The 14648-nt window shown below is 50.0% G+C and overlaps 6 protein-coding genes across 6 annotated transcripts in view; 1 reads left to right on the top strand and 5 right to left on the bottom strand.

The window, feature by feature from the left end:
• LCP9604111_3989 (40S ribosomal uS8 domain-containing protein) overlaps positions 1-324 on the bottom strand; it is a gene marked incomplete at both ends in the record, with an annotated part of 926 nt that extends 602 nt beyond the window's left edge. The window contains one exon of the mRNA XM_039071637.1: positions 192-324. Coding sequence (XP_038930073.1) covers positions 192-324 — 133 coding nt within the window. The remainder of the gene's footprint in view (positions 1-191) is intronic.
• Positions 325-762: 438 nt separating this feature from the next.
• LCP9604111_3988 (karyopherin beta) lies at positions 763-4711 on the bottom strand (the record flags this gene model as incomplete). The annotated part of the gene is made up of 8 exons (XM_039071636.1): positions 763-776; positions 1728-1897; positions 1949-2057; positions 2114-2351; positions 2426-2975; positions 3029-3654; positions 3714-4520; positions 4613-4711. The coding sequence occupies 8 exons, from the start codon at positions 4709-4711 to the stop codon at positions 763-765; spliced, it is 2613 nt and encodes an 870-aa protein (XP_038930072.1).
• Positions 4712-5574: 863 nt separating this feature from the next.
• On the top strand, positions 5575-6516 carry LCP9604111_3987 (uncharacterized protein; the record flags this gene model as incomplete). The annotated part of the gene is made up of 4 exons (XM_039071635.1): positions 5575-5870; positions 5936-6101; positions 6286-6308; positions 6375-6516. 4 exons carry the CDS (start codon positions 5575-5577, stop codon positions 6514-6516), a joined length of 627 nt encoding a protein of 208 aa, XP_038930071.1.
• Positions 6517-6994: 478 nt separating this feature from the next.
• Positions 6995-9902, bottom strand: LCP9604111_3986 (uncharacterized protein; the record flags this gene model as incomplete). Its single annotated transcript, XM_039071634.1, has 6 exons — positions 6995-7431; positions 7504-7653; positions 7706-7772; positions 7825-8568; positions 8618-9546; positions 9659-9902. The coding sequence occupies 6 exons, from the start codon at positions 9900-9902 to the stop codon at positions 6995-6997; spliced, it is 2571 nt and encodes an 856-aa protein (XP_038930070.1).
• Positions 9903-10309: 407 nt separating this feature from the next.
• On the bottom strand, positions 10310-12245 carry LCP9604111_3985 (uncharacterized protein; the record flags this gene model as incomplete). The annotated part of the gene is made up of 3 exons (XM_039071633.1): positions 10310-11908; positions 11959-12163; positions 12214-12245. The coding sequence occupies 3 exons, from the start codon at positions 12243-12245 to the stop codon at positions 10310-10312; spliced, it is 1836 nt and encodes a 611-aa protein (XP_038930069.1).
• A 1288-nt stretch (positions 12246-13533) lies between these two features.
• On the bottom strand, positions 13534-14622 carry LCP9604111_3984 (uncharacterized protein; the record flags this gene model as incomplete). The annotated part of the gene is made up of 1 exon (XM_039071632.1): positions 13534-14622. The coding sequence occupies one exon, from the start codon at positions 14620-14622 to the stop codon at positions 13534-13536; it is 1089 nt and encodes a 362-aa protein (XP_038930068.1).
• Positions 14623-14648: the final 26 nt, after the last annotated feature.

Here is a 14648-nt window from a genome sequence, read left to right as displayed (position 1 = left end):
AACACCCCCCCCCCCCCCCCCCCCCCCCCCCCCCCCCCCCCCCCCCCCCCCCCCCCCCCCCCCCCCCCCCCCCCCCCCCCCCCCCCCCCCCCCCCCCCCCCCCCCCCCCCCCAAATATTCTCAAGACAGGTCATAGGAAACAAAAACGCAACAAGAAATGAAAAGACGAGAAAATTTCAAAATTCACGTACCGTGCTTCTGCATGACAGCAAGGAACTTGACGATAACCTTGGAGGAAGGACGGATGAGGACCTGGCGCTTGCCAGCCTTCTCGGCGTTGTTCATGGCGTTAAGCGCATCGTTGAGGACGGAGGTCTTGACCATTTTGACGGTTTAGTAGAATCGAGATTCTCAAATCGTAACGTTTAAAAGTAAGGATTATGAGGTATCTGTTCGACGAAGGCGATTTAAGTCAGCCACCACTAGTCTTCGAGCGCAAAGAGTGCCCCTTTTTTGCATTGCAAGGAGTTCTTCAGCCCGTGCCGAGTTGGGAGATGCGTATCATCTTGGCTTCCTGGATCGCGATTCCTGAGAATTGTCTATAATTCAAAAGGAAGCAATCTAGACAAGATGATTGCATCCCCAGACTAGCTGGAAGGCTGTTGTTGGGGGAGGATATAGCACATACCTCGAGAGATGGTCGTCGATGGTTGAAGCGGAAGAATCTGACGATCGGTGAAAGTTTGGTTTTCGGGTGGTGCGCGGGTAGGGTTTGTGTGTGAGGTAGCCCTTATCAGAAAATGGTCACGTGGTGATAAGCTGCTACATGTCGGTGCCTGAACCTTCGAAGGTTAGAAGGCATCACTATTCTGTTAACTAGTGAACTGTACCAGATAACTACAATGAATAATATATCTGGAACTCCAGATTGTACCTACATAATACAAAGTATAGAAGCAAAATGAGAGCTCGAAAAAAAGAAAAAAATCACCATTAGAAGATCAAAACAGATAGTGATACAAACATCTTTACTCCTACTACTACTAACTCATCAGCAGCATAATTCACTTATTCCGTCCGCGGGAAAGATTCAGATGGGCGGTTCTATACATGGGTTTCCAGCTTGATAGCATGGTTGTGGGCAAATATCGGTGTATACGAGGAAGGGAGACGAAATCAGGGACAGCTTTTTCATGACAATGACTCTTTTCTGGAGGGGGTGACATGAGGGGAAAGGATACATGAATGGGGAGCACAGTAGAGGGGGAGGGGATACATGAATTCTTGGGCTACATGATTCGCAATGCTATAATATGCGAGGGGCGGGGTCTTGTCTAATTAAAAACAACATAGAAGGGGATTGGGAAAGATGAAAAGGTGAAAGGGTTGTATCAAGAAGAAAAAGGAAAATCAGACAGGGCCGTACAGGGATTGGGAAAGGTTACTCATTCGAATGTGTGTCATAAGGGAATTGAGCAGCAGCAAAGGTATGGGGGAACGGAGTTCGCGACCAAAGGGAGTTATGGGAGGGGAATCCTGTGCTGGGAAATAAAGGGGAGAGGGATTTGAGGCTACCGCCCAAGCGTTCAGTACGACAACGTCGAGAATAGAACAGCTATCCTGTACACATCAGGAGCACCGATTGGGTGTGGGCTCAAGCGACCCTAGGACCTGTGGCATTGACACCAACAGGCCCGAAGTGGGTGGCAGATGCTTTGGCAGACGGGACCGGACCAGAATCAGTGGCAATCAACCAGGTAAGACATAATCACGGCTTTACGACATACCAGCGCCCATGTTGATCTGACGCTTGACTTGCTCACGAGTCCAGCGGGCAGTCTCAATTGTGCGCTCGCTGTACTGTCTGGTTGTGCGAGTCTCTCTCACGAGGGAAGTGACCCAGTCGTTGCGGAAGTAAACAGCGAGCTCTCCGTTGGGGAAAGCATCAGCAAGATCACTATTGAATAGTTAGTATATTTAATCGAGAATAGAAGCCGGCAAGACATACCCAATAACACCCATGGCAGATCGCATCAGACCTTCGCTGCGGTTGCTCTCCTGGGAGATAATGTGAAGAAGCTGGAAGATAGACTCGATGAAAGGCTGGAGTTGGGTGACTGCAAGCTAATTAGCATGTTGAGATCGTATGTGTGGAGAGTGAAGAGTAACGTACTGGAAGGAGTGCCCTTGTAGGACAGAAGAATACCACCCCAAGCATCCATGATGCCCTCACGGAGAGAAACAATATAATCCACCATGTCGTATGGGAGGTCGGAGCTGGTGGTCACGCTGGAGGCTTGCTGGAGAACCTGGCCAACGACCGCCAAGTACGTATCAAAGTTGGTTCCGATGGCCTGGGCGATATCGCCGAAGGTCTCAAGAATCGCAGGCTTGAGCTGGTTGGTGGAAGTCTGTTTGTAAAATTAGCATTAGACGTCAACCTCGATATATATGAAGCTCGATATATATGAAGGAACAATCTTACCTGAAGAGTCTTGAGCAGGAGGTTCATGAAGGTGTCGCAGTAAGGCTGGACCTTCTCATTCAAAGCACGAGCAATGTCACTGACCAAGCCGATGGCCATAGCGCAGAGGCCGGGCTCTTCCTGGTTGCCCAAGGCGTTGTACAGGAATGGGCTAAATGAATCCATGTACTTGATGAAATCATCCTCAAGAGCACTTGCAATAGCACCAACGGTGGCGAAGATGACATCCGGCACGCTCGACTTTGCGCCAAGGGTAGTCAGTACTTGAAGCAGCACGCTCATAATACGGTCAGCCTGAGGCTTGATCTCGGCCTCGAAGCGCTGAACGATGGCCAGAATGACACTGATCAAGCTGGTCTGCATCTCCTCGAGGAGAATACGGTCCTCAGCGCTAACGACCTGCTGCTGCATGGGAACAGTGTGCTCAAGACGCTGGATGATAACATCTGAGAGTTTAGCAACCATAGGCAGGCTATCGTTAGCAGAGTTCATAACAAAGGAGTTGAGAACTTCATATCCAGCGGTACGGAGCTGGTTATCGGCGTCTTGTCTGTACGGGCGTTAGATGAAAGGAATCAAAGGGTTATCGCTTAGGGAACATACCGCTCGGTCACGGTCAGTAGGGACTTCACACTGTCTTCAAAGTGCTTTGAGAGAGGGTTGGTCTGTGAGCCATCGTCACCAGCGAATCGGTCTGCGACGTTCATAAGAGCCCAGCAGCAGGAGCTAGCGATCTTGGGGGAGTTGGCGAGGCCGTTGAAAAGACAAGAGATAAGCGGCTGGAGGTGGACCTCGGGATCGAGGACCTCGGGGCAGCAGTCGCACACGCGGCCCAGGGCGTAGGCGGTGGAGTCCCGGACGGAGATAGAGCTATCCTCCATCATGCCAAGCAAAACAGACAAGGCCTGTTTGATCAGAGGCTCTAGAACACTGGGTTCGGGGCCTTCCATGATAGCGCCAAAAGCAGCGACAGCAGCATCACGGCGGTGCCAGTCCTCATTACGGATGTTCTCCTCGACGAACGTCACGACGGGCTGAATAACATCACCCTGCACACACTGGGCGTAAAGCTGCATAGCCTGGTAGGCAGCACGGGAGACATTGTACTCATCATCACCAGCGTCCTCGTCCTGTCGGCACATAGATTGCAGCAGAACGGGAACAACTTCGCGGGTAGCAACGCGAGCAAATCCGAAGAAAGGACGAGCCTCAACGCCCTCTTGCTGAGCCTAAAGTAACATGATATCAGTACATGGTCAAGGTCACTCAGCCTTATGCGCTTAATTACCTCAGCGTTGTCATCCTCGATAGCGATCTCCTCCTCGCAGACTGTGCACCAGAACTCAATAGCCAGCTTGGCGACTTCCTCTTCCTCGCTCTTCATGCCCATGATGCTCAGGCCAAACAGAGCCTTCTCCATGTAGAAGCGCATCTTCTCGTAGTAGGATCCCATGATGCGGTTCAAGCAGCCGAATGCAGCAGCCTGCACACGGACCTCATCGGCCTGGGTGGCCTCGCAGACGACCTGCATAATATAGTTACGCTCTCCCTCGTTATCCATGTTGGTTCGCACGAAATCGACAGCATCACTAAGAGCGGCGATAGCAGCATAACGAACATCCATGTTCTGCTCCTCGCGCCGAGCACCCTGGACGACCGCGGTAAGGATAGCATTGGAGTGTTGTGTCAGGCTGGCGCGGAGATCAGGATCTTGCGACTCGCAAATGTAACCGATGGCAGTGAGAGATGACTGCTTCAGTGCGTCGTCTCCAGTAGCGACATTTTGGACAAGAATGCCCATCAATTCGGGCCACTCACCACGCGGCAACTCGATGGCGGCGATGGAAACAATCAGTGTAGCGGCAGCATTTCCGGCGCGAGCATCGGGTGACTGCAGGGTCTTGAGCGCAAGCTCTTTAACCTGTGACTTGGTCTCGGCGTTGATGCTCTGGGCCCATCGAAGCTGCACCTCGCGCAACTTGGCTTGGTCCCGGAAAGTGAAAGCGTTCTTCAAAGCGATACCAGCAGCCACACGGATGTGAGCGGGGCTGCTTTCGTTGGCGAGTTCTTGACCGAGGGTGATGAGGTAGGCAGCCTATCAGGCGACAAAAGTATCAGTATTCGGAATCCTGGGGAAATCTTTCATGGCTCGTGACAGGACGAAGGGGGGTAAGAGGAGACACATACGAAGTCAACCTCCGCAGCGTGGGCGAGTTGCTGTTCGGCATTGCTACGCTCGGCCGCATCTGGCGCGAGGGTACTCTGCAACACCTGACGGGCGTCCATGATGTGCAAAGAAATGAGGGATGTGGGGGGGGGGGGAGAAAAAAGACGGAAAAAAGAGGTGGAGAAGAGATTAGAAAAAAGACTTTAAAACCCCTCTGGACCCGGATCAATCAAGGGTTCAACACTCGCTGATCACCACGATAGAAGCAGTGGTGGAAAGAGGATTTCCTGTGGAAGAGTGGGAAGAAGGGACGGGTGTTTTTGTGGATATGACGAGGCGGCATGCACTAGGTCTTTCCGCGACGAGAAGCAGAGAGGAAAAGGTGCCTTGAGTGCACGCCCAGATTTCAACACACAATAATTGGGTGGAAAGGTCTGGAGGAGATGGGAATAGCTGTAGAAGTGCAAGATATGTGAAGAGACTAAAACAAAGATTCGAAGCACGAAAGACCACAATGGGTGAGGTTCTACGGGGGGCAATCTCTGATTGGCCCTGTGGAGGGGTTAGTCATATACACGTGATCTTCTGCCTCAGGCCGGGTCCCTCCCTTGCAGCCAAGGACTTTTTACCAAAAAGTGATGCATCTGAGAAGATCAATATTTGCTGTTCACCTTGTGTTCGTTGCATTTTTGTAGCTTGGTGACCATGAAATTTGTGCCTCTTGGATCTTAACTGGAGACTTAACGAAATAAGCAAAGGATTATAGCTTATTCCTAGGTCTACATAGAGAAAGTCCTCTGTACGGAGTACGGTTTATGACATTTACCGCCATTTTATATCGTACCTATTCCGTTCTGCTACTCATTATTCTTTTATAGTACTGAGAGAGAGAAATAACTTAAAAAAAAGATTGCCAGCATATTGAAGTATTGCTATCTTAAGTTAACCAACTGAACACTCTCTTAGATTATTCTCACTCACGATGCCAAAAATAAAGTTCACCATTCTCTTACATCACTTAGCTATCAACTTGCTCCCTCTTCGCCATGCCATCATTATGTTTCCGTACCCTGCTCCTTCAGTCTTATCAATTGAAATGACTTCGCAGCATTCCTGGTTCCGGGGCCCCGAGCTCCGTAGTATTGTCTTCGATGCTGGATTGTCCTCAAGCGCGTTAACGAACACGAGCACCGAAAAAATCCCGACCACTCCGCTATCTCCTATGCCTCCGTCAAGTACCAGTGCAACAAACACGGAGATGCTAGCAAAATCGCGTTCGTTAGGATATATAAGCAACTGCCCCACCTGGGCACAGAGTTTGACGATTATACTACCCGCGCTAGGCAAGCTAGGGCGTGGACTCCGCCCGAGCTAGTAGCATATAAGACTCTTACCGATAAGCAGTCGGAAGTCACCCCCCGCCTCCTAGGATATAGGGAAGAGGAGCAAGAGAGCTCTGCTCTTGTACCCGCTGGCTTCCTGGTCTCGTTGCGTGGGAGCAAGTGCCTGGTATTTAGCTAGGGGATAGTCTTGGCGCAAAGGTCTTCTGGGATATGAGTGTTGATCAACGCCACAATATTCGGGAAGAAGTTAACGCCTCTATTCCACGTTGCCTATTATAGATATATACTAACATCGGCCCCTTTTAGTGAGACCGAAATTATTGGCATTTGCCCTTTGTTCTCACATTTAGTTTGGTATTCCGCCTCCGGTAATGTACGATCCTCCTTATCAGTTGCACTGTGCTTGCTCTAAAGGGATTTACTAATTTATAGCCTATAGTTTTATGGTCGGCTTCCGTCAGTGGTTTGAGGTTAAGCCAACACCCTGGAATGAGGCAAAGCCCTACTGGTTCGACCTAGCTAAGCCACCCCAAAGGGTCAACTGGTCTGAATGGATCAACAACCCTGATACTTCTTATTAGAAGTTTTAGATAGCCGATTTTCTTTGTTTATGAGGCTTTGCTGCTTAAGAGACAATCTAATAAATTCAAATCCTGAATTTGTGACCATCTGGACTTATAGTTATCTGAACTTATAAGGTGTTGAAATATGACAGAATTCAGGGTGTAAAGCAAGGTATGGTAGGATCAATGAATATGCATAACTCACTGACAGAAATCTGACTATACAACGTTCGGTATAAATGAGGGCAGCAGCAATACTATCAACGAACTAACTATCACAGTATAGGTGCATATATATCTTGGAAGAAGGGACGCTAGAAAAGCGCAGATAAGTCTCACTGCCAGCAACTATAACATAAAGCTCCCCTTTCCCCCAACTGGTTCAGGATTACTTGAAGTTCTTATCCGAAGTTATGCAGGTCTAGACCGGGAAGTGATGCAATGTTGATCTACCATATCCCGTGAATGACGCAGATTCCCATATAACAATGTAATCCTAGTTCTCATTATTTTCTTCATCACTATCGAAGACTTCCTCGTCGTCGTCATCTTCCTCCTCACCCCCCTCTTGGTAATCCTCATCGTCTTCCTCGTCCTCGTCCTCTCCCATCGCAGCATCTAGGTCCAAAACCTCGTACCGCATAGCATCCCCATACAAAACACAAATAGCGCGCCGTCCCTTCCGTCCATTGACATCAACATGGATAGGCCGTGCCTTAGGGCCATGTAGAGCGAAGATATGTATAAGAACACTCGTGTGGTGGAATTCAGGCGAGAGATCTAGTGTCGTGGGCGGGGTAGTAGGTTTTGGAACGGATGGCGTGCTGTCACATTCAATGTAGCCAAGGACTACAGGTAATGGGTGGCTTGCTTCGCTTTGGGGTTGTGCTGAGTCGGGTTGGAAGGGGAAGTTGAGGAGATGGGAGGATCCTTCTGTTCGATAGATTGTTAGATTGCATACAGAATTTAGAGGAGGAATATGAAGTCGATGTGTGAGTGACTTACTGCTATCGCGCCAGAGAATCATGAGTGTGTCGTCGTTGACGAATTGGAGTTGGCGGACTTCGCCGTTTTGGAGGTCGAGGGTTGCGAGGGAGGTACTTCTTGTTGAGCTGACGCCACCGACTGAGTCAAGGACGATGCGGTAGATATAGACTATTTGCGTGAGTATAAGAAACTGGATTTGATGATTGATTGTATGACGAACCTTGATGTTTTGATGTGACTGATCGGGTAGCGACATATACTGAGCAAGGCTGGCCTTCTATAGCATCCTGTAGCGAAAGTTAGCTTAGAACGATACAAAAGTCACCAGTCTTAAACTACCTCGTAACAGAAAGTCAGATCGGTAACCTCTTGGTCGCAATCAGAGTGAAGCGTCAAAGGCGAGCGATAGAGAATTCCTCTGCGCTGAGTCAAGGCAATCTCTTCAAAGACCTTCTCAAACTGGATCCCCAGACGCTTCGTCAAGTCATTGAGCTTAGGCGTCTCTATCGATGTACCATCGCCACCCCTGTCCCGGGACTCGCGTTGCTGTTGAAGAAGTGACTTGAAAGTATCGAAGAACGAGCGGTCGTGGCCATCTGGAAGCCACTTATCAGCGGGAGGTGCAGGAGGCTGAACAACTCCGATCATAGGAAGTTGGCGGATGAAGTTCCGTAGAGCACTCTTGGTCAATGCGCCTTTGATATACTTCACAGTTGGAGGGACATCGAACAAGTCTCTTTTCTCCAGCAGTTCTTCCCGTGTCTGCGACAAGGGCTCGCTATTAAGAACCTGAATCTCGTACCGAAGCCATCTAGAGAAAGCGGTAAATTGTCCCATTTCCTCGTTGGCATGCGTGAGAACAGAGTGTGCAAGAAGATGGAGACAATCAAGTGTCTCCACGATGGCATTAAGCTTGGTCGTGTCCAGCCCAAGGACATCACTTAGCTTGTGGAATTTAGACAATCCAACCAATCGACTGAGAAGTACTTGACTGCGCTCCAAGGCTGGGAGGAGACATTCGTGTGTCAGTCGCCGGATATTCTCGTAGCCGCCCAAGACAGCTTTATCCCATCTCTTGTGGCCCTATGCCGTCCATTAGCACACCATCTCCCAAATGGCAAGGCTCACTTACTCTTTCTCCAACAATATCCGTGAGGAATTCTTTCATGGGCTCGAAGCAATGACCAGTGACCACCAGGTGATAGATAGCAGTGATAAAATCACACTGGCATTTTTCCTTCAAGTCCTCATTGACACTACGCAAGAAGCGCGCAGGAAGCTCCTGGGCATTCTTCCACTCAAGCTCAATCTGCCGCTGCACCTGACCAATATAGCGGAGCAAATTCTGAAGCTGAGTAGTTTTCGACGCAAGAAGAGACAGATATCTCCCAGACTTCGTAATAAAGCGAAGGTCCATCGTGACAAGCTCAAGCGGACCACGAGTGTCTCCCTTGACCGGCGATGTCAGTAGAGCATGTGTAGAGCTCAACGGGTGCGAAGCATGCCGCAAGATACGGCACGAGTCGGGGATACCGGGAGAGCTTCCCACAGGGAAAGAGCCAATCTCAAAGCAATCAAAAATACGCAGGTGAACAGTACCATCGCTAAACCCGACGGAGAGCACATCGACCGAGTCATTGGTATCTTTCGATGAATGGAAGATGGCGTCTAGGGACGCGCGCGAGCTGAAAACGTCATCCTCGCCTCCTGTTGCAGGCAGAGTGCTCAGCTTCGGCAGCGAGCTCTCAATGTCCAGCAAGGCAAGCTCTCTTGGCAAGTCTGCTTTGAGCATGATGGCTGCCTTGGAGGGATACACTCCCGGGGCTAAAAGGTCGTCGATGGAGACCTGGCCCGCGGATTCATGCAAGTGCCGCTGTGCGGCTTTGCTATCGGTGAAATTGACACCCCACCCAACGCAGGTCGCCTTGGGTGACGGGTTCTCAGTGGGATTGGGTTGTTCCTCTTTCTGCTGATAGGTCTGATAGTTGTGCACCGTCTTCCCGGTGTACGAACTGATGATGCGGAGCGAGCCATCTCCACACGCGACAGCGAGAAGGCGACCTGGTGTAGCATTAGTAAATGAGCGCGCGTGAAATAAACAGCAAGACGGGTAAGATCCGATTATAGGAAAAGAGATATAGCAAAGCTCAGCGACAAGGAAATTCAAACTTACCATTCCCTTTCCACGCCATCCCTCTAATCTCGCCGTCCTCTTCATCCTCGCCTAGGTACGGATCTCCACCAAAAGAACCCCCGAACACTCGCTGGCCATTGAGTCGGAATACGCGCAGTTCCTCGTCCTCGGTCGCCAGCGCTATCAGGTCCATCGTGGGACAGTACGCCATGGCCTGCGGCTTGCATTTTGCTGGTAGGGACTTCTCCCCGACGGGGGTCAGTTGGGGGCCATCGACTGTCATTCTGGGTATTTCTTCAAGATAAATTGCCCATTCAGCCCATTATTATTCTTGAGAACATCAAAGGTTCAAGAATTGAGGTGGCGCTGTTTCTTTTTGGCTGAAGCTGTTGATCGCGGGTGGTGGATACAGAGGGATTCTTGGCGCGTGTGTTTGGTGTTTCGTCCGATCTGTTGATATGGATTCACCAACGTCACTACGGAGTTTACATCAATTTGACTCTACTCTCTACTAGGTCGGTTAAATTTACACATTGGAGACTTGTTTTTCTTTCTGATGTATTTCTTTTGATATAATGTCTCCTCTATTGAGAGCTAAATGATATATGTACGAATTACATAAACTCCATACCGACGACCAGCGCCAGTAATATGATGTAAGAACATGAGAAAATCCCTGAGGTAGTCTCATCAAAACGGCACCCCATCCATGTCAGCCTGGATCAGATTCTTCAGATAACTGAGCTCATCCATCAACTCCTGCATAGTAGCATTACCCTGGAACGAAGCATTGCTACGACGGGACCGAATCCGCTCGAGGGAAGTTTCGCTCATTTTCGACTCTGCTTTCGGCTCTGTGAAAGAGCGATATTGCTCCATGTCAGAGTCTCTGGAAGCTTGGGAGAGCAGGATCGGGGAGCTGTCGGGGCTGCGCGACATCGCGAAGGCCTCCATTGATTCAAGGGCGCTAAATAGAGCAGCGTGGCGCTTGGGGTTGCTCTCCACTTCATCCATGTTCTCGATTCCCAACCCGGAAAAGTCGAGGCCAGGTGTGGACAGGGACACGGTGAGTTGAGGGAGACCGACGCTCCAGGGTGAATTCGGAGATGAGGGTTTGGAGTAGACAGTGAGGTGGGGGGTATTAGGGTCGGTATTGGTTGCGCCATCGCCAGACTGCGAGAGGTCTGGTGTTGTCCATCTTTCCGCCGAAGACTCGTCCTGGTGATGGTTAGATGAGGCCGATACCATCGATTCGCGTGGGTTGTAGTCGGTTTCAGTGTCGGTACTCCATCCGGAGAACCGACTGTATTCAGGTACAAAGCTAGAATGGGCGGAGTCGATTGTCGTTGCTGTCATGCTGGAGAAGTAACTGCGCGGGATCTCGTCATCCATCTCCCTATCTCTCTCGTCGATAGCGCGAACTGCTTCATCCATGACCGAAGATGGCGTATTTGGAAGTGTAGGGAGCCTCTTATCTTTGGTATACACGGCAGTTGGAGTAGGAAAGTCACCAGAGCAAGTGATATCCTTCAGGGCTTCCCTGATCGCACGAGTTTCGTCGGATTCGACGGTGTTTCCGTTTGTTACGCTGCGAGAATGACTGGTTTGGGGGGGATCCGGACGCGTCTGCACTGTGAGAAGACGGCTCGGTGCCGTTTCCCCAGCGGGTGCCTTCATCGCGCGACGACTTTGGATGGTGGACAGACCAAATTTGTCAGGAGGGCTCGAAGATGGAATCGCAACTCCGGTGTTAACCTTGATTCCAGGGACATTGCGGCGATCCTCAACAGCCTCTTTCTGCCGCTGTGCTAGCTTAGAAGCATTCGCATGTTGCACTGACTCGAACCTTCTATCCACCTCAGCGGGTTGCCTTAAAGCAGCTAGAATGGCTCGTGCTCTCGGAGGAGACATAGAACGTGAATCTTTCTTATGGCCCTTCCGAGGAGCACCGTGCGGCTGAGATGCACTCCGGTGGATTCCAGCCATCGGAGATCTACTCGCAGACCGTGCGGGGCTCGGTTCGCGGCATACTGGTGCAGATGTCTGAAGCCGTACAGACTGAGGCTGGGGCGGCGGCTTCCGCGGATTCATGAACTTGTCTTCGGGATTCATGGTCCGAAGATGTTCGGATTTTTGCGAGCTGGCACTCACCGAGCGTCCATGTGAGCGGCTGTCAGGTAAAATGATAGGGACATTTAGCACATTCATTGGTTGCCCCGGAAGAAGCGGGCACATTGTGGTCGTAGGCTCTGCCTCGTTGTAATACTCTATGTCATTATCGAGTAGATACTGTTTTCCTCGTTAGCTCTTTCATCTCATATGCTTGAATTGAGCCTCACATAATACCAGTAAGTACCACCCATCTTCAGACCCCCTGTTCGCCATTGGGTCTTGTCTGGCCCATCACCTATCATATCCGTAAAGGTATGGCATCCTCTCCAGTTTCCGGGACCGACGCGCACATCTCTTTCCATCGCATATTGTTTAGAGAAATTATCCCATGATCCGAGCAGCTTGACCGACCGGACCTCTGGTCTGGTAATACTGAATTGCGGTCAGCGCATGGAGATATCAATTGCACTGGGCGCACTCACAGTAAAAAAGTCATGAGGGTAGTCGAGATCATCGCAAGGTAAGACAATAAGAAAAAGAGCAAAAGAGAGATCGCTGAGCAAGGCAGGTAATAGCACAAATGAACAGAACAAATCAGAGAAAGAAAATGCACAACAATGCAAAATCAGAAACCAAAATGCTAAAGACAGAATCCCAGAATACAAATGCAAAGCAACAAGAAGAACGGTCTATAGACCCTTGGACCTCAGCTGAAAGTCCGAGCTTATAAACAAAACAAGCCCCGGAGCTCACAGACACAAAGCCAACTCGACAAAGGCGGTTCTATAATTACAGCCGGTGGAAGCACGCTGTGCCTGTTTCAAGTTCAAGTGACAGGTCTAAGAATAAACGATTTGTTTCAGGTATGTTCGGGGCAACGCCGCAGAACAACATGCCATGGCCTGGACACACAGGGCTCAAACCAAACAATCAAATAGGCTGATTGCTTCAGGAACCGCGAGGGTGCAATTTCCCCGACGCTGTGCAGGGCGACAAGGTTGACCAATGGGGGAGCAGAAGGAGGACGCGCCGACCACTCGGGTTGGTGATGTTCCTGCGTAAGGAGTCCGGCGCTAAGAGGGCTCTTGGCGCTGCAGGGATGTTGAAACAAGGGAGGAAAATGAGGTTAAAACGGTTGAAATGATTGGAATGTAGAAATGATAGAACAAAGCCTTGAAGGCTGAAAATGAGAGAAATAGAGAGAAGGGGGTTAGGAGACGAATTCGAGGTTTTTAGGAGATCGGCGCGCGGAGAGACTTGACGATCATAAAATTCGGCCGTGATGGGGAGTGGATCTGGAAGTGTTCAATGATGCGTGCTGATCTGAGAAATTATAAGATTGTTATAAGAAGAAGAAGAAAGAAAGAAATGTGATCTCAGATTCTCGGACTCTCGGATTCTCAGATGGTGTGGCTTGCGATCTTTCCGATCCAGCCCCGTCATTGTAGTTCGTCGATCTTTATGCAAGGTACCACTTTGCACAATTAGATTAAATAAAGCAATAGAGCAATTATATCGGTTGGATCAATTAGGCTGACCAGATTGACTAGATCAACAGATCAGTTGCTACCGAGTGCATGGATTGTACAAAATCGCAAAGCTGCAAGCTCAGCTCTAATATACCGAAGTAAAGCCTGCAGTATCTCTCATTGGTCATGGAGAATAAATTAAATTCAGCTAACAAACTTATATCCGAGAATTCTCCACCCCCAGCGCGTCCTCGTGCAGATGATATGTCACTTTTGCACTTGCAGTCAAAATATGCGATTGGATGGGAAATATATAAATCAGAAACCAACCACCTAACACTCCAAATCTCGATCCAACTTCTTATGAACAGCCCCAAGCACAGCCTTCAAAATCCCATACCCTTCCAACCGCTCCCCAGCCCGATTTCGCCAAGAAACAGTATCGACAATATCTCTGAGATGCAAATCATGACACCGGCTGCCAAGGTCCTTATCCAAAACATCCAAATACTGCCGAGCCATCTCGTCATTCCCAATCTGGAAGAATTGAATCCCAACCTGCCACGGAATAGCACGACAAGCAGGGCCATCCAGAGTCTGAGCAGTCTTGATAATGATACTCTCGGCATCATCCGTAAACACCCCGTCGGTGATCGTGATGATATTGATCGGCTTAACCGACTCGACCGGCTCCAGCTCGATTGACCTGGCCAAAACTCCCGATACGTGCTTCTGCGCTTGTCTCTCTGTCTCCTTTGCTTCCAGCAGCTTCGTGTATGGGTCCAGGATATCAAATAGTCGAGCCCCGACTCCGGTTCCACCAGAGGGTATGACAGAGGCGAAGATCTCGCTTACTAGTTGCGCGGTTTTGATGTTGTGGTATCCGCTGGCATCGAGTGTTGGACGTCTGGGGCCCGGGCTGTAGTTGTAGTCGAAATTGGCCCCGGGAATATGGCCGCTGGGGCTGCGCCTGTAGCCCGAGCCGGAGTTGTAGGGATAACCGTAGCCGTAGTTGGACCTGTTGGGGTTGGGCTTTGGGCGGTGGTTGATGAAGTAGATGTCGATTCCCTCGCTGTCATATTTCGTGCAGATTGGCGCGATCGCGGCGATGGCTTCTTTGGCTTCGTTCCAAAGCTCACCTCTCATGCTTGAACTGTCGTCTACCAGAAAAATGGTATGGAATTGGCCGAGGAAGGCGTACTGGGAATCAGATTCTGGTTCGGAGGGGGCGCTGATTCTGATTGTTGGAATTTCTTCTTGATACGGTGGTGGACGGTCTGACGATTGGGCATTTGATGTATTAGGGCTACGGCCTCGGGACCATGATGGACGATGCGTCGGTGTGGTCACTGTGGTCCCTGTAATGGTTGTCCCTGCCTTGCGCTCTTTCCGATACCTTGAGAACGGGTTCCATACACCCATGGCTGAAGATTGTATGTTGAAAATGA

The sequence above is a fragment of the Penicillium roqueforti genome, assembly GCF_015533775.1.
Source record: "Penicillium roqueforti strain LCP96 04111 chromosome Unknown scaffold_07, whole genome shotgun sequence".
NCBI classification, from domain to species: Eukaryota; Fungi; Ascomycota; class Eurotiomycetes; order Eurotiales; family Aspergillaceae; genus Penicillium; species Penicillium roqueforti.
This window is presented reverse-complemented; position numbering and strand designations above follow the sequence as displayed.